The sequence below is a fragment of the Physcomitrium patens genome, chromosome 19, assembly GCF_059467195.1.
Source record: "Physcomitrium patens ecotype Gransden chromosome 19, ASM5946719v1, whole genome shotgun sequence".
In the NCBI taxonomy this organism is placed as follows: Eukaryota; Viridiplantae; Streptophyta; class Bryopsida; order Funariales; family Funariaceae; genus Physcomitrium; species Physcomitrium patens.
The window spans coordinates 3,071,063-3,094,420 of NC_143428.1; the positions used below are offsets into that span (position 1 = coordinate 3,071,063).

The 23,358-nt window shown below is 27.7% G+C and overlaps 1 protein-coding gene across 2 annotated transcripts; it reads left to right on the forward strand.

The window, feature by feature from the left end:
- LOC112272743 (putative zinc metalloprotease EGY1, chloroplastic) lies at positions 1-5,398 on the forward strand. 2 transcript variants are annotated; one of them, XM_024500814.3, is made up of 11 exons: positions 1-137; positions 586-1,083; positions 1,499-1,957; positions 2,282-2,422; positions 2,951-3,052; positions 3,368-3,579; positions 3,820-3,870; positions 4,031-4,100; positions 4,523-4,591; positions 4,862-4,912; positions 5,114-5,398. In XM_024500814.3, the coding sequence occupies exons 2-11, from the start codon at positions 598-600 to the stop codon at positions 5,273-5,275; spliced, it is 1,803 nt and encodes a 600-aa protein (XP_024356582.1). In that variant the 5' UTR covers positions 1-137; positions 586-597; the 3' UTR covers positions 5,276-5,398. The 2 variants fall into 2 exon arrangements, with proteins under 2 accessions (XP_024356582.1, XP_024356581.1); XM_024500813.3 differs by having other exon boundaries at positions 29-247.
- Positions 5,399-23,358: the final 17,960 nt, after the last annotated feature.

The following is a 23,358-nucleotide window of genomic DNA, read 5'->3' on the forward strand; positions in this document are numbered from 1 at the left end:
CCCCAATTTCGCTTTTGCCTGCTCTCTCTCAGATTGCTCGTTTCTCCGTCATGTGAATAGAATTGTTTATTTGGGTCCCCATTGTCTACGATTTCTGACTGAAGCGGAGGTTTTAACGACAGAAACATTGCCTCTGGGTAGGTCACATGGGGCCTGAGTTTGAATCCAGGCTCTGAGAGTTGGAGGCCTGGACGTTGAGTTCGGGATTTGGTTGTGTGGTCTCGTCGTGCAAGAGTCTGCGGCCTTGGTATGAATTTGACGATCAAGAGTTAGAGAGGGTTTTATAGGTCTTGGTGATGACGCCTCTTCATGAAACCCAATAGAATGTAGCAACTTTTGCTCAGTTTTTTGAGCCACGCGGACTCGTATAGATTTATTTTATTTTATTTTATTTTTCCTTTTGACGTCAATAAAATTGCTCGTTTGTATGGTCTCTTAGCGCAGTTTGAGAGCACGTTTAATTTTGCGGAATTGTGAGACGTTGGCATTGGGTTTTGTACTGGGTTGTGTGTCGTGTGTGGGTTGTGGGGTTTGAATTTGAAGTAGATGAGTTGTTTTGACTGAATTTGTGAATTGGTTTGGAAGTGAGGAGGCAATATGGAGTTAAGCACAATTAAAATGACAATCATAAGGGCTGCACCGCCGTTAGCAAGAGGGAGTATAGTGCGGAAAGCTGATGCTTACCCATGCTTTCGCTCTCTGCCTCACGCCGGGTCCCTCCTTGTCTCTGCTAGATTTCCCTCTGGTTTGTTAGGACCTGAATCTCATGGTAGATCATCGCAAAGGAGATCTAATTTTGTTGCGGAGAGTACTGATAAATCATTCAGAAGCTCAAATTCTTTCAGATCTTATCACTGTAGCTCGATAGATGAAACCTTCTTCAAGCTAAGATTTGGCTTGAGAAATGGTGGCATCAGCAGCGCCGGTGGAAGAAGGCATGGAATTAGGGTTCCTAGATCAACAGAGAATGGAGGAGGGGAGAAAGGGGGAGGCGAATCTACATCTACAGCGACTGAGGAATTGGAGAAAGAGAAAGACCCCAACTCCTCTGATGCATCAACTACTCCTTCCACTCTCCAACCTGTACGTGTATCATTTGTATCCCATTTCTGTTTCCTTCAACTCACAATTTTTGGTTGCGATCGATTAGTTTCAATCCTATCGTGTGTTCGTGGGCTCACTGTATATGGCAGGATTACTTTCATATCCTTCGTTCTCTTCTTCTGCTATGGATACGATCAAAGAGTCCTAAAGACGATAGATCTAGTCACGATGTTGAGCTGTACTCTAGCTGTCTGATTGGAGACTGAATCATGGTCGAATGACGTGACGAGATGGTTGTTGCTTATGTTCAAGTTCCACTGAAGTATTGAAAACCATCTAGTGTTTTTTCGTTTTTAATAGACCTGATTTTTTTGTATTTTAGGTTTCATTTGGAAAAAATACTTTATTTCATGGGTTTAGCAGTAGTACCCTTTCTGAGTGATGTTATTCGCAGGCAGACGATTCATCTCAAACTGTACCAGTCAATGTGCAATTAGACGCGTTTCGGTTAGTGGAGTTGATTGGCCCAGAGAAAGTTGATCCAGAGGATGTGAAAGTTTTTAAGGAGAAATTGTGTGGTTATACAACATACTGGATGACCGGGCAAGAACCCTTCGGAGATTTAGGTGAAGGTGTGCTTCTTCTTGGAAATTTGAGAGGGAAACGCGAAGATGTTTTTGCTAAGTTGACGAAGGGTGTGCGCGAGTTATTCGGCTCAAAATATGATCTATTTATGGTGGAGGAGCCCAATGCTGAAGGAGAGGATCCCAGGGGTGGACCTAGAGTCAGCTTCGTCTTGCTCAGGAAGGAGGTCTCGGATCCAGGTCCGACAACACTGTGGCAATACGTTATAGCTGCAATATTGTGTGCTCTCACGGCAGGTTCCTGCCTTGAGCTCGGCATTGCATCCCAGGCAAGTCTTTTGGCTTGAACTAACTTAGAGTGCCGCGGCCGTTGTGCATGTCTCAGACTTCGTTCATAGGAATGCAGCAAAATACTCTCTGCGAAATGCAAGTTGAATCCAATGCTTCCATTTTGTAAACGTAGCAGTTCTGCGGCAACTTTTACAACTAATGCTAGAATCTGTGGATATTTATTATATTGTCCGTATAGTCGTACGTCTTTTTAGTTACAGTAGTAGGCCTTAATAATTGCCTACATATTGTATTGTGGCAACTCGTACATTTAAGAATGTTGTCGTATCTGCTGATAGTTGATGAAATGATGGGCTATGCAGTTATCGAGGCTTCCACCAAACGTTGTTCAGTATTTCACGAATCCAGAATCGATAGAACCTCCTGATCTGCAAGTGCTGGTGCCATTTGTAGACGCTGCGCTTCCTCTTGCATACGGGGTTTTTGGGGTTCAGGTTTTTCATGTATGTGCAATAATCCATCTACCCCTTCACATTTCAAGTTGTTCATAGTTCTAATTTCTCGAGTCTTACACTAGTTGTGTCCTTCATTGCAGAGGTATTTAGTTTTCTTTGAGGTTCTGACATGGCATTTGATCTCACTTGTAATTTTTGCGATTCAAGTTGTGATTTCTCTAGCTGTATTATTATAATATATGATAGCGAAATGTTGAACAATTTATGTGCACATGTCGGACACCCTGTTCCTGCATTGTTTAGTAGGTAGCAGTCCCGTGAAATTGATAGGATTGGTTCATTAAATCTTTTCTATCTATTCATTCGTTGAGTAGGCGCCCCAGTTGATTCTAAAGATGGTATTCATCTTCTCTTTAAGTGTGCCTGAGCAGTCCCTTAAAAATTCTTTCTGATACAATGGTTAACTTTAAAATAAAATAAAAATTGAGTTTGTAAGAACACTTGTCATGTAACTGTTGTAACCATCGTGCTTTGTCCTTGCAACATCAATTTTAACAAGGTTGTCCCTGAATTCAGGAGGTGGGGCACTGGCTAACAGCAACACCCAGGGGGGTGAAAATGGGAATTCCCTATCTTGTTCCCAACATCACCTTGGGGAGTTTCGGCGCAGTCACCCAGGTATCTTTTCCTGTTTTCAAATGCTTATGCGTGTAATAGTTGTTCCTGTAGTTTTTTAAAATATATCTTGTTGTACTTGCCGCAGTGAAAACCATTTAGTCTAGCTTGGGAAATGATATAACTCTGCAAGTTCTGCGTTTTGTTTGAAGAGTTTTGTTGGTATCATTGGATCTATGCTAAAGTTGTTTTAGCAAACATTTCGGTGCTTGCATGATATAGTTGGTGTGTTAGCTGAGATAATAAACTGTTCTATCCTCATACCTCCTAGCATGGTTTCCCTTTTTATGAACTAATTTGTTCAATTCATGTTTGCAGTTCAAATCTATATTGCCAGACAGAAGGGCAAAATTTGATATCTCATTAGCAGGCCCTTTAGCAGGGGGAATACTGTCCCTTTCAATGCTGGGGGTAGGACTTTTGCTATCTGTGAGTCCAGAGGCCTCTGATGAGCTTATACAAGTCCCTAGCTTGTTGTTTCAAGGTTCTCTCCTTTTGGGAACTATTAGCCGAGCAGTCCTTGGTTACGAGTAAGTTGATTCATTAAACACACAGATGTTTTCTTCATATTTTTAGGGCATTTTTTAGTTATTCACATATTGTTGGTTTATCTAGTTCACATGTTTATCCTAGAAGTGACATAGGGTCAGAGAAGGGGCTGTTGTTAATGTGAACTTTCTTAGTGTATGACTTAATATATTTTTCACTTTGGCAGCTATTACTATCTCTTATACTAAAAGATTCCAACATTTGTTTTTGCTTGGTTGCAGTGCCATGCATGCCGCAACTGTTTCCATACATCCGCTTGTAATTGCAGGCTGGTATGTTAAGCTTTTCACTACGCAACTCGTCAGATTCTCTTCCAGTGCGTGGTGGATTCTTCCATTTATTTAAAGCTCTTTCTGATACTGAAGTTGTGTTTCATTTTGAATACTGTTATATTTTCTCAGCAGAAATTTCACAATGGATATTGGGTTGCAGGTGTGGGCTAACCACGACTTCTTTCAATCTGATGCCGGTAGGCTGTCTTGATGGTGGCCGCGCTATGCAGGTTAGTAATATGTCTACACAGCATTTTGCATCTAATATGTTTCCTGAAAAGACTTAGGACTGTGCTGTTTCGTGCTGCTTGATATTGTAAGTATTTGGTTGAGTTGTACCTAAAATGCACAACCGCCGGTGATCAAGTCTTTCATTAATATAACTCACCTTTTTTCGTGTAAATCCGAATATTTTTGAATATGGATTATTTAAATATTCAATTTTAAGGCAACTAATCCTCCTGTCGAAACAATTAGCAGGATCTTACTCAAACAAGCCTCCTTATCTTAGTGAACATTTTTTTATTAATTGCGAGCAATTTTAAATTCTGGAATAGCATCTGCTTCTAGGTTGACAAAAACTTGTCTGGCAGTTGCATACGTTTCAATCCCTGCTTTTCTTTCTCTAACACGGTCTTTTGGAGACTCGCAGGCAGCATTTGGGAAAACAGCTCTGAATGTGTTTGGACTTCTGACATACCTGATGCTTGGGCTTGGAGTGGTATGCTCCTTTTTTCCTTGGAATTGCTGAACTTTTGGTATCATATCGTATATGAACAGACTCTAAATGGAATGCATTTGGACTTCTGACATACCTGATGCTTGGGCTTGGAGTGGTATGCTCCTTTTTTCCTTGGAATTGCTGAACTTTTGGTATCATATCGTATATGAACAGACTCTAAATGGAATGCATTCTGAATTTATGTATCATCTCTTATTCACCGTTGCATTGAATGTATCCAAAGCTCATGAGCTGTATGTTTGACTGCAGCTTGGAGGTCCTCTATCATTGCCATGGGGCTTATATATACTTATTGTTCAGGTACAGCTCATATGTGCATTCTTTTCAAATGCACGATCTATCTTTTGGTAAAATCAGATTACAACACCAATTTCCTTGCTGTTTCGAGTTGGGGGTACCGCAACGGTGTTCACGTGCATTCTCTCTCATACTCATTGCGGTGCATAGCATAGCGCATGTTATACGTCTTGCTGAACGTGCAGTGGTGGAATGTTTCTACAGAGATCGCCGGAGAAGCCCTGCTTGAACGATGTCACTGAAGTTGGAACTGTAAGGAAAGTAGGCTTCTCGATAGTCTTACTGCTTTCTTTGGTCTTGTTGTTACCTCTGTGGGATGGGCTTGCAGAGGAGCTGGGCATTGGCTTGAGCAATCCACTTTTCTGAAGTTTTCAGCTGGTAAAAACTTATGTAACATTTTGTCTAAAAATTTGTCAATTAAATTTGATATGTTATTTCTGTACACTATGTACCAGAATTACCCTTCTATAAACGCCTTTTGCACCCCAATTTGATCGTAATATATTTGGAGATGAATTTTTTCCTACTATGAATCATCACAGTACCATGGACTACCATGTTGTCCTCTGCGTTTTATTACTGCAATTTGTTTGAGGTCTATGAAACTGCTCTTTAGCTGTGATCAAGAGTGTAATGCCGTTGGTAGTAGGCCTCTAAACAAACTCTCACCTCACTTATGAGGAAGAATCAGACTGGCGTGCGACCAAGGTTTAATTGATCTGAAGGCATTTATAAAAGGTTAATTCTGGTACATAGTGTACAGAAATATGAATTGAAGCATATGTATCAGAATTATTTATATGTATCAGAATTACCCTTCAATTTGTTCTCCTCATGATACTTGAGTTGGTTAATAACAAGATGCAAGAAAGCAAAGAAAAGCTCCCAATGATCTATCAATGATTGACAACCCACTTTAAGTTACAATCGTACAAGCAAGTGCCATAATAATGCTCCAGGGGTGACAACCTAACTCGGCTTTTTAAAATATTTACAGGAGGCAGAATCTGCAAATTCACCCAGAGCTTCTAACATTGAGTAAACAGTTTTTTTTTTTTTTTTTTTTTTTTTTTGCTCGACTACAATTCTACATCGCTTTGTCATAATATAAAAGATTTGTTTGTGTGATTTGTTAAAGTTGGTTAAATTTTCATATTTTTCTTCAGTAGCTATTATGTTATGGCAGATTCACATAATCTATATATTAATACTTTTAGTTATTAGCAAAGTTGAATTAAAACTTTTATTTTGTGGAAGTTTTTTTTTTTTTTTTTTTTTTTTTTTTGGCAAGAATTATTTTTGTGCATTTAATTGTTTTCAAAGGGCCATTATTTTCTATATTGAACATTATTAAGGATGGATGTAGTTTAATTCTAAATTTTCTTAGAATACTTTGAAAATCTATATGGAATTGTTTGGAGGTGACTTAATTTGCAATAAGAAAAACAAAATTGTGTATATATAATCATTCCATGCATTGATTGCAATGATTTTGTGTCGAATAAGTTATATAAGAGATTTCTTTCTTAGCTCTTATTATAAACCATATATAGACCAATTAAAATTATATTTAGGAGACAATACACTTCAACATATTCTTATTTTCACATCCCATTGTTCATATTTGAAGTTTCTTTATTTCTTTCTCTCTCTCAAGTATTGCTTTGAAATAAAATAATTATCACCAACGTTTTATCCACAGAAAAACATCTGAAGCATAAATCATCTACCAGATCCTGATTTTAGGATTTTATGATTTAGGAACTAAATTGATTCTTGCAAACCATTTGATTTCTTTCAAATTATAAAATTTGCAATATATGTTCTATTTTGTAATTGTAGAAAATACTATATTTAGGTAAATAGACATTTATATAAGAAGGTGGTGCTTGTTCTACCAAATAGATTTATTTCACATTACAAAAATGTTTTCAAAAGCTAGATATATAGGTGTCACATCAATTTTTTATTAGATTTTTGATTTTTAGTACCATTTTTGGATATTATTTATTGTATGTAATGTAGAATGAGGTGACTGACTACTTTCTTTACAATATTTTATATGTTTTAATATATATTGTAGAAGTTATTAAAATTTAGAAAACATGATTGAAAAGCTACAAATATTTGTTTTATTAATAAGCAATTATTTCATTATTTTAGGTAGATAAAATCTAACCCTCTTTTCGTTTTGACTGTGAAGTACATAATTTAAGCTACTTTGATTTAGATTGTAGATTAGCAACTATCTTAAAGGATTTTTTTTTCAATATATATATATATATATATGTATAACCTATGAATGTATTTCCTTTATTATAAGTAAACAATAGAAAAAAAAATAAAATAATGTTAATCATAATATTTTATTCATTAATTTTTTTAGAATTATTTAGTATGTATTATTAGAATTATAGAAAAATATATAAATTAACTATAAAAGTTTGTTTTTAATTTTTTTATAGCCATTGATGTAAAATCTATTTTTTTGTATATATTGGCATTTTAGTAAAATAATCCTTGACTTCACTAGATAAATGCTTTTGGCTAAACATAGACTAAATATATTAAAGTTAGTAAAAATTTTAAGATATTATTTGATATATTATTAGATATTAGTTATATATTTAAAAAAATTAATAACATAAATAAGTAGCACCATGAAACTTTGCGACATGCTTTTATAAAATTAAGTTTTGTTAATAAAAGTTGTTGTTTTTACTTTTGGTCTAATCCATAATATTTTTGTAATAGAATATTATATAAAATTAATCTAAATAGAAAAATTAATCAATATATTAATAGTCATAGCTAACCACCTTTATTAAATAAAAGTTGAAGTTATAATTGATGCTTCAATTATAACTATGTGAAATTATACACAATTATATAACTTTTAATTTTACATAGTACCTAAACTGAATATAAGTTCAATGTCAATATAATATAATATTTTACATATTCTTTAAAAACATCATGTTTAATTGTTTATAAACTAATGCAAAACATCAATATAAAAATATATACTTATATTTTTTGGAGATGAATAAAATATTAAAAAAATAAGATTAAGTATAAATAATTAAAAAGATTCTTTTATAATAAAAAAATAGATTAATTACAACATTGCAACATTAAATTATTTATATCTTTATAAATGCAATGTATACTAGTTTAGTATTTTAATAAAAATAATTTCTTCAAAAGTATATATATATATATATATATATATTTTAAATAGTTATTTTTTCATTTAAATTTCTTATTTTTAAGTCGCCAATTAATTCTGAAGTACACAATTTATAGCAACCTTCAATTTTGGTTTTAATCTCCATCACCACCAGAGCCTCTAATTGTTTCCTCTCTTTTGACAATCTTTAATTAGCAAACATTGTTGGAGCTTTTGCAACAACAACAACTACAACCATAACAAGGTTTGATCAATTGTCATCTTATATCTGTATTTGATCCAAAGTAAGCTTATACATATGAGGCTTGAGTTCTATTTTGATGATAGGCTTGAGTTTCACTTTGTAGTGAGGTTTGATTTTATTCTTTAGAAATTGTTGGATATTATGAAGGAAACCTTAGCTTAGATTATATCATCCTTATTATGTCAGCTATGAGTGACAACATCAGTTTAGAATAGAAATAGATATGACTTCTATTAGTATTAGACAACACAAGAAGCTTATTATTGTAAGATAAGAATGTGTATATATATATATATATATATATATAGAAATTATTGCATGTATAAAAGAAAGAGGTGTGTAAATATATTTTGATTCAAATAAAAGAGATGATAATTTCTTAGAAATTTTTTATATGATATCAGAGTATGAAAAGAAGAGAGTTCATTCTTGAATAGATAAAGTATTGTTTATTGAGTACAACATATTCTTGAAAAACATGCATGAATAAAATCACTATTTTGAAAATGATTATATAACTTCAATTTAAGAGTAGAAGCTACTAAGAGCATCACAATCAATGATAAATTGTATTAGGTCTTTTAAGAAAAAGACTTCAAAAATGATTGAAAGTGAGCAATAATGGCATCTATTTGTATGAGAGGCCAACAAACTTGTTTGAAATAAATATTATTACATGTAGCAATTAAAAATAAAAGCCATGCTTATTAGAAAGAGTTTATAGCCTACTATAGAAGTTAAGAGAGAACCTACAAGCTTCCATGCACTAATCAAAGACAAGCACTATACGGCTACAATACTTTAGTAAGAAAAAAACAAAGCTCATTTGGAAATATTAATGTCTATTAGTAATGAATTTGTGGATATAATAATAGAAAAATCAGAACTTGCCAATGTATAGAAATTTCTTAAGGAGGTTTATTAAAGTGAAGATCAATTACAAATCATATCTTTAAATCCACACTTCTTTGCATTGCAATTAAAAAAAGAAAGAGATGTTGAAGAATATGTTAAATTAGCAAAAGAATACAACAACAAACTAGTCATGTTGGAAGAATTCCTTCTAGAAAAGATGTTTGTAAACTTACTTTTGAATGAATTATCAAGAAGTTAAGATACAATGATTTAATCAATTAAAAATTTGACTTTTTTACCAAATTTTGATAAATGTATCACTAGGATTTTGAATGATGCAAAAAAATTCAAAATATAATTACAACATCTGGGTGAGGTTGAAGAAATAAATTATATTACATGTCTAAGTTGTAGACAAAGACAAGGCTATAAAAGAACAGATTAAGAAGGATGTAATAGCAAAAGAAGAGAGAGAGGATAATCTTTTTCAAATGAAGGAGTACTTTATTGTTGTGTATGTGGAAAACCTAAGCATATTGTATGTAATTGCTATCATTGAAAAGTGCTAATTATAATAAAAAAGACTATCAACTTAATAATTAAGTCAAAATCTAATAAAAAAATTAATAAATAAAAAAAATTGAGGAGCCAAATCAATTAGAAGCAATTCTAGCTAAGTTTCACAAATCATAAGGTTGGTGCATTGATAGCAACTGTAGTATTTATGTAAGTGAAGAAAAAGATACTATTATGAATTTAAGAAAGATGGTTAGCAAGAATTTTACTATTGCATAAGGTGAATTATATGGAATTAAATACAAGAATGATATCAATTTGCAAATTGATTATGATGAAATAAAAGTAAGAAATATTTTGTATTCACCGTCTATCATTAAAAAAAATTATTTATTGGTTGTCTTGTAGAAATTAGAAGATCCATTTTATTTACTAAAATTTCATGTATATATATTAGAAGATATTTAAAAAATGAATATAATAGCAATAGGATACTACGACTAAAAGAATGGCTTGTATAAATTTGGTATTATAATTTTCAAAGAAAATAGAATAAATTTTATTTTTACAAATGCTAAGATACAAAATTGTCATCAATAATTTGGACATTTATATTATACATGGTTGTATCATCTCTCAAAAGTAAATAGAGTGAAAGAACTATATATGCTCTCAAATGCAAAAGATGCATGTGACATTTATCCTACAAAATATCAATACAAGGAAAAATTTCCAAAAGTACCTAATAATAGAGCTATAGAGATATATCAAATTATTCATGTTGATTTAATGGTATCTATGAAAATTACATCATCAAATTAGTGAAGATTTATTACAATTTTTATTGATGACAAAAGCCATAAGAGTTGGAGGTACTTTCTAAAAACTAAAGATGAAATCATTAAAAAATTCAAGTAATTTAAGGTTATGGTAGAAACTGAGACAAACAACAAAATAAAGGTATTAAGGGCAATTAAAAGAGAAAAATTCTTATCTACAACATTCACAAACTATTTCCAAGCAAATGAAATCAAAAAATAATTAATGCAAACAAGAATTCATGCTCAAAATAACATAGTAAGACTCATCAAATTCACTCATTAGTTGTTATAGAAAAAAAAGATGCATTTAGAATGATTAAAATCATAATATATAGTGAATGGTGTAGAAATCCTTGGACAAATATAAAATTAGAATGTTAGTTATAGAAATGGAATTTTTGTAAGTCTTGAAAGTGTCACGGACACAGAAATTGTCACGGTCAGAGAAATACAGGCTCAAGATCTAACAAGAAGTTCAAGAAGAACTGGCAAGAACTAGATTAATCAGATGAATACAAGAACAACACCAGACAGGTGAGCTAAAGCTCCAAGAGATGTGTTGTAGAGACTGAAGAATTCTTCAGCCTCGATTCCAATATATACTCCTATTTAGGAAACTTCTCAAGTAACTTCTACCAACTAGGAAGGTTCTAGAAGGTTCCAGAGACTTGTTTCTAGAAGGTTTTAGAAACTTATCTCTAGAAGGTTCTAAGAACTATGTCCCTAACATCTTCTACCAACTAGGAAGCTTCTCAAGCAACTTCCATCAACTAAGAAGCTTCTAGAAGGTTCCAGAGACTTGCTTCTAGAAGGTTCTAGAAACTTGTCTCTAGAAGGTTATAAGGACTATGTCCCTAACAGAAGGTAATTATCTTAGTTGATTTAGTACTTTAATTTATTATTGAATATTAAGGATTATTTATTAAGATCAATATTTAAATTAGATTTCTATCTATATATTATTTATTAAATATATATATATATATAATTTTTAATTAATAGTTAAAAGAAGCATGAAAAAGAACCTCATATCTTTTTAGTTAGTTATATAGAAAGTAGAATTCATAGTAGTTTTAAATTAATTATATTACTATAAAAAATTATCAAGATAGGAAAATATAGATTTAAATTGATATTAATATTATAAAAATATTATAGAAATTTTTAAATTTTATTTAGAATTTATTTTAAAAAAATTAGGAATTTTTAGAGCAATTTTTAAAACTTTGATAAAAATGAGTTTTACCACTTTGGAAGCCATTATGAAAAAATAGAGCAAGATTTGAAGGCCATAGAAGGTTTTTAGGATAATTGGATATTTTTAAATACCATGGTAAAGTCAAAAATGAAAAAATATTGGTTTTACTAGTAGAAAATAATAGGACTAGCAGCTAGTGAGGTCCTTGTAAAAAAGAAGGTGCAGAAGTCTCATATGGATTATACTACCTTGAAAGTAGTTTGGAGGATAAGACTAAAGCCTTGTGGCCTCTCTTATATACCTATATATACTATATGTAATCCTTGGTGGAGCTCAAATCTTTGATCTATAAACAAGTTATCTTTGAAGTAAAATATTTTTACTTAATTTTTTATTTATTTATTTGTTATTTTTAAACCTTCATAATTTATTCATAATAACTCGGATTTACATATTTATTATACCATTTGAAATATAAAAAAAATAAAATTTTAAAAATAGATGTTTTATTTTCACTTTTTACTTTTTTTTGGATAAAAACTCAATGAATAGACTGTGATTAGTTTTATACTATACAATTGCTTGATTGCACTTATTTCACTTATTTTTGTATTAAACTTCTTTTGTTCTTATTCTTACTACTTTCACTTCACACCACCAATTACAAGCAACACTTAATTGAGACCATATTGTAATTTGGATTGAAAGGTGAAATTTACCTTCACACATAGTAAAGAGAAAAAATAAAGCAATTATTGAATCAAAATTGTTGAAAAACTTTAATGAAGTAACTGATACAAAATAGTGGACTAATGCAATTCAATAAAAAAAATAGATTCTATTGAAAAGAATGACACATAAGAATTGATAGATTTACTAAAAGATATTTAACTAATTTAAAATAGATATTTAAAGTAAAGATGGATGGAACTAGAAATATTTAAAAATAAAAAGATAGATTGGTTGCAAGAAAAAATTTCAAGTTTTTAGAATTGACTATTTTAAAATATTGATTTTTATTGTGAAGTACTCAACAATAAAATATGTCAAAGCATTGGCTGCTAAAAAAGTGAATAATTAGACATTTGGATGTAATAATAATTCTTTTAAATAGCATTCTTAGACAAGAAGTATTTATAAAAGTACCAAATTTTTAAAAGAATACGAACATAGAAAAAAAAGTATGTAAGTTAAAAAAGGTTTTACATAGACTCAAGTAAAGTATTAAAGCTTTACATTTAAGAATAGATGTTTGTTTAAAGAAGAAAAATCTTAATAAGAGTAATGAAGTTTATAACTTGTACTATTGTTATGGATATACATATTGTCCTATATAAGAAATATTAGATAGAAGATAAATATAAGTAGATTTGATATTATCTTGTGACAAAGCTTCTTAAAAACTTTATAGATACATATTTGACTTTATACATAATTATAGTTGATTGATAGATTCAAAACTTGGCTAATAATTTAGCTATGTGTTGCATGTGTGAATAATTTATGATACAAGCTAATAATGTGGTGCACACATAGGAAACTTGCTTTGCAAGTTAAGACACATGTCTTGTAAATTAGATACATGTTGGAAGTCCTATAGAATGTTGTCACATAGCTCTTAGTTAGATAGTATATATGGAGGTAAGAGTGAAGCCTTTTTCACTCTTGTTAATGCATTTTTTAACTTTAGTCTTGTTTCAAGACTTTTTAGTCCTCTTGTCTTTGGCAATAGCTATTCTAGCTTAATATTATACTATCTTTGAGTGATTTTTTAGTTTTTGTGAATGATACAAGAATATATTGATCTTTTAATTCTTTAAAATTCATGTCTTTAATACAAATTGCTAACTTATTATTCTAATTTTATTTTTAAAGTGAATAAACTACCTTACTTTTATTATTTTATTTTGAAGGTTGCAGACTATTCACCTTTAAATTAAATTTTAGTTTTTTGAATATTAATTATTTTTCTTATAAAGAATATCTATCTTTCTTTATAGAAATTTTTATTTGGTTGCAGATTACCTTTTTCTAATTTGACTTATATATTTATTTGAGTCATCTATGGAAGGAAAAATTATGGACTCTACTCATGACAAAAACCATAATAAATTTGCAACTATTTTAGATCTCCACAAACTTGTTAATATTTTTGAGGTCAAAATCTCATGTATTTTTAATGTGAGCTATAGAAGTACTATTTCTATGTCTATGGAAGAAGTCAACAATAAGGTTTAGAATTTATACCAAGAAATTTTATAATTAAGAGAAGCAAGTAGATCAAGTTCACAATTGAATGCAAGAAGCTTTGTTTCTATAAGTATGAAGGAGGTAAGAATAAGTATGCCAAAAAATTTTGATAGAACAAGATCAAAGTTTCAAAGATTTCTAAAATAAATGCATTTCTTTCTAAGATTGTATTCTTTTCAATACCTTAATATGTTTACTCAAATTAGATTCATAAATACACTTCTATCTTAGAATACTCTCTCTATATTTATATCTTTAATTAAAAAATATTTATGATTCTTCATAATATGAATTCATTCTTAAAAGTCTTTATGACCACATTTAAAGAAAGTGATCAAAAAAAGGTAGCTTAAATCAAATTTTGATATGGATTAAAAGACAATGTCAAAGATTTATTATTAAAAATATTAAAAGAAAATTTATTGGAATAATTTATTGCTCAAGTCATTGCATGCAATAATCAATTCTTTAAAAGATATCAAGAACAAAAGTTTGGTTGGAGAATTATAAGTCAAATTATAGCAATAACTTCTAATTTTATAAAATCTTATTAATTAAGGCCAAAATCTATGCAAATTTACATGGTACATTTCAAATTTCTTATTGAGCAAGAAAAGACTTGATATCGTCAAGAAAGATTGCACTTAAATTATGAAGAACTTATATATACTACTCAATATTATCTAAAGAAATAATATAATTATAGAATGAAGAATATGATTGCTAAAAAAGATGATCTATTAAAAAACAAGTTTTTCTAGTAATAATAGGGATTGTGCAAAAAAACTCTTGGATAACACCTAATAAAGATTTTATTCTTTTCTCAAATTCTTTACCTTGTTTTACAAAAATTATTTGTTTAGAATCAAAAAAATCACAAAGCCTTTGTCTTATTAGATTTAAGATCCTCAACTTCTTTTATAGAAAAAACCTTTGTTAAAATACAAGAAATATTTTTAATTAAGAAAAATATATTTATACATGTAGAAGTTATAGATAATTGTTTGTTGTCCTTTAGAGATGTAATCTAGAAAACAATTCCTTTAGATGTAAAAACTAAAGATCATAATAACATAGTAATATTTAATATCATTAGATCTCTTTTTAATCCAATTGTTTTAGGATTATTGTAGCTAAAAAAATATAACCCTCAAATAGATTGAATTATTTATAATCTTTATTTTTTATATAGTTTAATTTAAGATTTTATTAATAAAATAGAAATCCATAAGTTTAATATATCTAAACCTTTATTGGTAGGTGCAAGAGCTTTCATACATGTTGCAAAATAAGGATCAACTTTTGATATGTATACAATACTTATTTTTAATAAAAAAAAAATATTTCAAGTGGTATTTCAAGCTAATACTAAGATTATTTTTTTGAAAAGAAGAATGCACATATTCTTCTTGAGAAACATTATTATGGTTATTCTATTGATCTTTAAAAAAGAAATCAACTACTATTTGAACTAATCTACAACTTCTCACAAAACAGGTTGGTTGTATTTAAGAAATATATTAACAAAAATTTGATTAAGAATTTTATACACCATTCTAAATTTCTATCAAAGGCTCCTATTTTATTTGTGAAGAAAAAAGATGAATTTCTATAAATATGTGTGGACTATTAAGGACTCAATAAGATCACCATCAAAAATAGGTATCATCTACTTTTGTTTTTAGGACTTTTTAATCAACTTAATCAAGTAAAGACTTATATAAAAATATTTATATAAAGAGTATATAATTTGATACATATTAAAAAAGAAGATGAATGAAAATTTATGTTTGAAACTAAATATAGGCATTTTGAATATAATGTCATGCCTTTTGGACTCATAAATGTATGAATTATTTCTTAACATCTAATGAATGATGTCTTTTGTAAGTTTCTTAATGATTTTTTCATTTGTTATCTAAATGATATTTTAATCTACTCTAAGAATACAAAAAAGCATGAACTTTATGTTTGTCATATATTATAAAAACTAAGAAAAGCAAGATTATATGACAAGATGGAAAATTATGTATTTTATATTATTCAAGTTGATTTTTTAGCATACATCATTTCAATCAATGGCTTCATTATAGGTCTTAAAAGATTCTAAACTATTATGGATTGGAAAATTTCAAAATTAATTGGAAACATGCAACGTTTTGCCAATTATTATCAATTATTATTGAATCTTTATCAAAAAAAATTTGAATTGAGACTCTTCTTATATATTTGATTTGAAAAGACAAACTTAAAAGGAGCAAAAAAATAAAATATCTTTTAAATCCTTGAAGAAAATATTTATTTTTACACCAATCTTATACAACATTGATTTTTCTAAGGCATTTTTTATAAAAAAAAACATATTAAACTTTGCTATGGATATAATATTATCACAAATGAGAAAAAATGATAAGCTCAACTTGATAGCTTTCTATTCAAGGAAATTTTAGTAATAAAGATCAACTATAAGATCCACAATAAAAAAAATTCTTATAATTGTGGATTAATTTCAAGAGTGGCATTATTATCTAAAAGTAATTTTTATTACAAAAACTATATAGAAAAATTACAAGAATCTCAATTATTTCATATTGACACATATTTTGAATTGTCACCAAGCCTATTAGAGCATATTTTTATCAAGAATTAATTTCAAGATCACTTATCAATCCAAAAAACAACAAGATTTGTCAAATGCTGATTCTAGATATTCTTATCTTATATCAAAAGAAAGAGATGTAACTTTTGATCAATAAAGAATAATTTTCTTAAACTTGGAAAATTTTTATCTTTGATCAATGAAATCAATATTGATTTTTGATTTAATCTTTTTTAAGCAAATTCAATTGAATATGTCCTTTTATTCTCTTATTTATAATATTAAAAATAATTATTTTAAGTCTCACAATACTTTTAAATTTAAATTTAAATTTAAAAATAATCTACTCTATTTCGAGAGACAATTATACATTCTAAAAGAAAAAGTGTCAAAAATATGAGTATAAAAGAAAGAAAATTCCAATATACTCTTATGTTACTTAGAAAGGCTAAAAAATCACTCATGAATGATAATACATTGAACTAAAATGACTATTTCCAAAGACAAGAAGACTAGAAAGGCATTGACAAAAGTGAAGAAAGTTTCATTCTTACTTCTATTTAATTAGGAGCTATGTAACGACATCCTATAGCACCTCCAACACAAGTCCAATTTATAAAACATGTATATTAATTTTCAAGATAAATGTTTTATATGCACGTTGTTGTATTTTGTGAAGTTTGCTGAAAAATGCATCAAGCATGTGGTTGTAGAAGATAAAATAGAACTTGCAATAAGAAGTTCTTAACAATTCTAATAAAATCCTTAAAAAATTTAATTAAATTATAAAAATATTAATCAATATTTAATTAAATTCTAATATAAGTCTTAAAGAATTTAAATAAAAAATATATGGAAATCATAAATTATTCTCTAAGAATATATATAATAAAAATATTAAAAAATATCAAAGAAATATTTTTAAAATATTGAAAATATAAATCTTAATTGAATCTTAATCAAATCCTAATGTAATCTTCAAAAAATCTTAAATAAAATTTTAAAAAATCCTAATGAACTCCTAAACTATCCTTAATAAAATCCTAAATAAATTCTAATTAAATTTTAACAAACTCTAATAAAATCCTAATCAAATCTTAATCAAATCTTAAATCCTAATTTTAGATTAAATCTTATAAAAAATCTAAATCAATTTTAATTAAAATTCAATCAAAATTTAAATCTTAATTAAATTTTAATAAAATTTTATTTAAATTCTAATCAAATATTAATAAAATTTCAATAAAATTCTAAATTTTAACTAAATTTTAAATTATTTTAAAGAAATTCTAAATATATCTTAATAAATTACTATAATTATTATAAAACTTTATTAAATATTAATTAAACCATGGATTTTGACTAAAATTTTATTTCAACTTTAATCTACAAGAAATTCATAATAATAAAAAATTTAAAAAGAATCAAATTCACCAAGTGAAAAAACAAGTGAAAAAAAAAAAAAAAAAAAAAAAAAAAAAAAAAAAAAACTCTCAAAACTTCTTAGATATTGACAACCCTTCTTTTCTAACTTGAATGTTGATCCTCTCAACATATATTTCTTCTTGCTAAACCAATTTGATTATTCTAAAATTTGGCTAGTAAGTAGATATTTAAGTCTAAATTTTTTTCATCAATTTTTGCATAAATTGAACATGCCAATGTTGCAAATTTATGAAAATCCTCAGAGATCTTAAATTTCAATTGTCCGTGAGTATAATCCATAAAAACTCTTATAAATTTCAATCTAAATACTTGATTGATATATAATTTCTCACACTCATTTATTACAAACATATTACCTAATTGATAATTTTTTATTCATAAATATGTTGTAAATTTCACAAAATCATCAAATTTGTGAAAACCTTTTTATTTCTTGAAATCCAAATCTACATAATAAATCTCTAATTTTGTAAAGCTATCAAAACCTCAATATACTTTTGAATCATATAAAATCAAATATTAATATTTCTTTGATTAGTTTACTCTTAAATCCTATTCTCTAATTAATCAAAGAACTCTAAAGTTGTTGGTACAAGGTTTTGTGCCTTAAGATTTGATTTTAACCTTGATTCATAACTAATCCTCATCAAGTATCAATTCTTCATATTTAGAAGTAATTTTTACTAAAACCTATTCTCAAACTTCTTCTAAACATGCCTATATCAATTATTTATTTTATTTATTTTAAATTGGCTCATTTATGCCTCTACAAAGTAAATAGAAGTCTCTTCTATAAAAATATAATATTGAAATTAAATTTTTTATTACCTTCTTATTATATATTCTTATTTTTTCACTATATCTTTCTATTAGTTTCTTCTATAATAAGCTACATAGAGAAGTATTTAACTTTGAAGCTTCATAGATAAGATAATATCAAAACAATCTATATTTGTTTTCTATTTAGTACTTCGTATTTAAATAAATATTTATGTCTATGATACAAAGCACAATTATGAGTTCTTCAAGTTTTTCACAACTTTCCAACAATCAGATATTTTGGATACAATAAGACTTTAGAGCTAACATCTAAAGATTTTTGGTGGTTTCAAATGTAAAGAGTAGTTAAAGACTTTGTATAATCATGCAACATTTATGCAAGATCAAAAAATCTTCATCATCAACCTTATGGACTTCTTCAACTATTACCTATTTTAAAACAACCATGGTCTTATATTTCTAGAGATTTTATAATGGATCTTCTAATCTCAAATTCTTATGATTTTATATTTATGATAGTAGATTATATTATCAAGTTGGCTTATTTTTTACCATATATAAAATCTATCATAAGTGAAGAAATATTTTTAAAAAAAATTAAAATAATATCTATTGCTATCATAGATTGTTTAAGGATATTGTATCAGATAGAAGAACTTAATTTATATCAAGATTTTAGAGAATTCTTTTGAAGATTTTAAAGATGGACATAAAATTATCTTTGGCTTTTCATCCTTAAACCAATAGACAAATAGACCATATAAACCAAGTTTTGAAATAGTATTTGAGGTATACTATCAACTACCAACAAGATGATTAGACAATTTTTTTGCCATTTACAAAGTTTGCTTATAATTATATGATACATTCTTTTACTTAATAAACATATTTTTTTTCCTTATTATGATTATCATCCATAATTTGATATTTTTGATTTTATAAAAATTATTAATTTTATGAAAAAAGATTTGACAAATTATTTATTTGAACTATATTTAATAATAAAGATTACAATTAAAAGAAGCTCAAGAATAAAAATAAAAATAAAAAACCAATGCAGATGCCTATTACAAGGAGCAACCTCAATTCCACATTGGCAACAAAGTATGATTATTTTATTACAATATCAAAATTAATCACTTTTGTGATAAGTTGGATTATTGTATGCTTGGACCATTTTTTATTTATGAAAAAATCAATCCAATTTTTTATTGATTATATCTACTAGAATCTATAAAGATCCATGCCATATTCTATATATCTCTTCTTGAATGATATAAAATAGTGAATATCTTAAAAAGAAGACAAATGTTACTTTCTACTATAGAAGTGGACAATAATTAAAAATATGAGATCAATGAAGTTTTAGATTTAAGGTGGCATTAAAATAGGTTAAAATATCTTGTTTATGGTACAAATATAATATTAATGAACATATATAGAAACTTCTCAAGAATCTTATAAATACAAAAAAGAAGGTTGATGCTTTGCATTCATGACATCTATAAAAATCAAGATGAAGAATAATAAATCTTTGCTATAAAAGAAATAAGATCTAAAAAAACAACATTCTAATTTCTATCTTTGTTTGTAATTTTTGTGTATTTGTGGTGCTAAGGAGATAAAGAATTAATAACCAACTGATTCAACTCAAGACCTATCATTTGTTGACTTATTAAACAATATATTATAATTATCATAGCCATTATGATGAAGTAATAGAGATGTAGATCCTCAAAAATGACATATTCTTCCTCAAATAAATGGCAAGATACAACACGTTTGATATCACTACCTTGGAAGAGACTTCCAATGTTTGGTGATTTTATTGGAGGTAGGAATGATTCTTAATTGTATTTCAAATATTTTATTTGAAAGAAATTACAAAGGCCTTAATAATTATCAAAAAATAGGATGATCTTCTTGCCTTAGTATAGAATACTATTGATGTTTGAAAGGACCTATTAATCACCTTCAAAAAAAACAAAGTTCTAAGTATATGGCAATACAATTTATCACATCTTGGACTTCTTCAATATATAATGATTTTTATCATGTTGTAATACAACTATATGGTGAAAATATAATCAAAAATAAATTTTATATTAATATTTAATTATCTTGATTTAATAATAATTCAAAATATTTAATATGGTTTTTATAAAATCTTCTTAGTTTGTTTTTTTGTCTTAATAGCTAATAGATTAAAGATTTGTTAGTAATTTTTCTTTCTAGGATATGAAAATTCTTTTAGTACCTTAAAAAAGTCATAAATTAATATTAAAAAATTGATAGAAGAGGTAAACAATTAATATAGTTGATACTAAGATTAAATTGAGGATAGGATTGGGCTAAAAAATTCCTATGATAGGTTGGATTGATATCTAAGGATCAATTGTTTGTAGGACAATGTCAAAATCAAACCTCCAACCATTAAGATAGTTGTCTAGAGCAAAGTATAGAGGTATTTGGAGATCAATGATTGGAATTAAAAAGCTAGCTTTAAGTTTGTTCTAAAAGCATAAGGCTTATTTTCATAGGATTTGGAATATCTTTGTAATTGTTATTCAAATTCAAGATTTGTATTGGTCACTTTGGATTCATATAATATAATTAAGACTAATACTCTTAGCTAATTCGTGCAATTGGTGTCACATCTATAGTTCAAAATTTGACAGTACTTGGTTGATTGGATGTACTAAGTGTGCTTAAAAAAAATTATTAATCTAATAATGTGATTGAAAGAAATCTAGTTTTTGGTACAAGAGCTTATCAAGAGTTGGCAGTTTGGTATTAGGTAGGATTTCTATGATATCTAAAGATCTATGAATTGAAACAAGGTGAAATTTGGCATGGTGTTTGAAGACTTAAAGATTGAGCTATACATTAATTTTGAGTTGAAGTTAATAGTTGGAGAAGGAGAAATTGGTACTCGGACATGTACATCAACTTTTGAATTGGTAGCCAAGTGACATCATTGTAGTTTTTTAGATTTTTTTTTATAATTTGTAAGTTGGATTGGGCTAAAAAAATTGAATATATAAAAGACTTATAGTAGCATTTTTATACAAAATTTTGTACTAAGTGGATAGTTAAATTAAGAGTTACAGTTGCCAAAGTTCACTGAATATGATTAAGGTTTACAAAGAGAAGTCAAAATTGCCTAATTAAGAAAGTAATAAGGCAATTGGAATTTATGTGTAGTTGAGGTTACTAAGAAAAATATTTTTGACTACTTTGTATTAGTTTTAAGTACTTTCAAATTACATTCTTCTTATATGGATGAAGCCTATTAGGATTTTTTGGATACTTATAAAACATAACTTCATCTTCTACAACCAAGTGCCTTATACATTCCTAAATAAGGCAACATATAATACAATATTGTTCCTTGTGAAACTCATTCCTAAAAAGAGGAATAATGTCACAAACATACATATTTATTTAAATAAGAAGTGTTATGTAGAAGATAAATATAGATAGATTTGATATTATCTTGTATCAAAGCTTCTTAAAAACTTTATAAATACATATTTGATTTTATATATGTTTATAATTGATTGATAGGTTAGAAATTTTGTTAATAAATTAGCCATATATTGCATGTATAGATAGCTTGTGATATAAGTTAACAATATCGCATGCATTTAAAAAACTTATCTTGCATATTAAGACATGTATCTTGTAAGTTAGACATATATTAGAGGTCCCATAGAATGTCACTATATAGCTCCTAGTTAGATAGTATATTTGGAAGCAAGAGTAAAGCCTTCTTTACTCTTGTCAATGCCTTTCTAGTCCTTAATCTTGTTTCAAGACTTTTTAATCTTCTTCTCTTTAGTAATAGTCATTCTAGTTTAATATTATACCATCTTTGAGTAATTTTTTTATCTTTTTAAATGACACAAGAATATATTGATCTTTTAGTTCTTTGAAATGTATGTCCTTGATAACTATTGCATTAATAATAAGAAATATATATTATTAATTTTATATGTAGACAATTTCTTGTTAATAAGAGATGATCATGATAATATTGAATGAATTCAAAAGTATTTAGAAAAAAATTTAAATAATTAATTTTGGATATGTACATATATATCTAAGAATTAAATTTGAATTTATTGGTTAAAAAATTTGGATGCATTAGATATAATACATCAAAAAGCTATTGCAAAAATTTGAAATAGAAAATTCAAATTATGTATCTCAACTAATGAGTAGAATAATCATATTCAAAAAAGACATGGTATTTTTGTTATGTGATGCTATTTAGTATTAATCGTTGGTTTTGAATTCAATTCACTTAAAAATAATATAAGAAGATATTATCTTTGCAATGCATTATTATTTATACTACATATACTATGACAAAAAATGTATTTCATTGCAACAAAACATATACTAAGATATCTTAAAGATATAATGAATTACTGCATCTTCTTTTAAATAGATGAAAAAAGAAAATTGCCCACTTTTACTAATACAAATTTTGCTCAAGATCTAGACTCTCAAAATTATTTTTAGGCGTAATTTATAAGTTAAGATCT

Excerpts from the sequence above, each read along its gene's own strand:
- LOC112272743 (XM_024500814.3), top strand. The coding sequence starts at position 598 with ATGGAGTTAAGCACAATTAAAATGACAATCATAAGGGCTGCACCGCCG. Across the intron at positions 2,423-2,950 it reads TTGGGGTTCAGGTTTTTCAT|GAGGTGGGGCACTGGCTAAC; the intron begins GTATGTGCAATA and ends CCCTGAATTCAG. Across the intron at positions 3,053-3,367 it reads GTTTCGGCGCAGTCACCCAG|TTCAAATCTATATTGCCAGA; the intron begins GTATCTTTTCCT and ends TCATGTTTGCAG.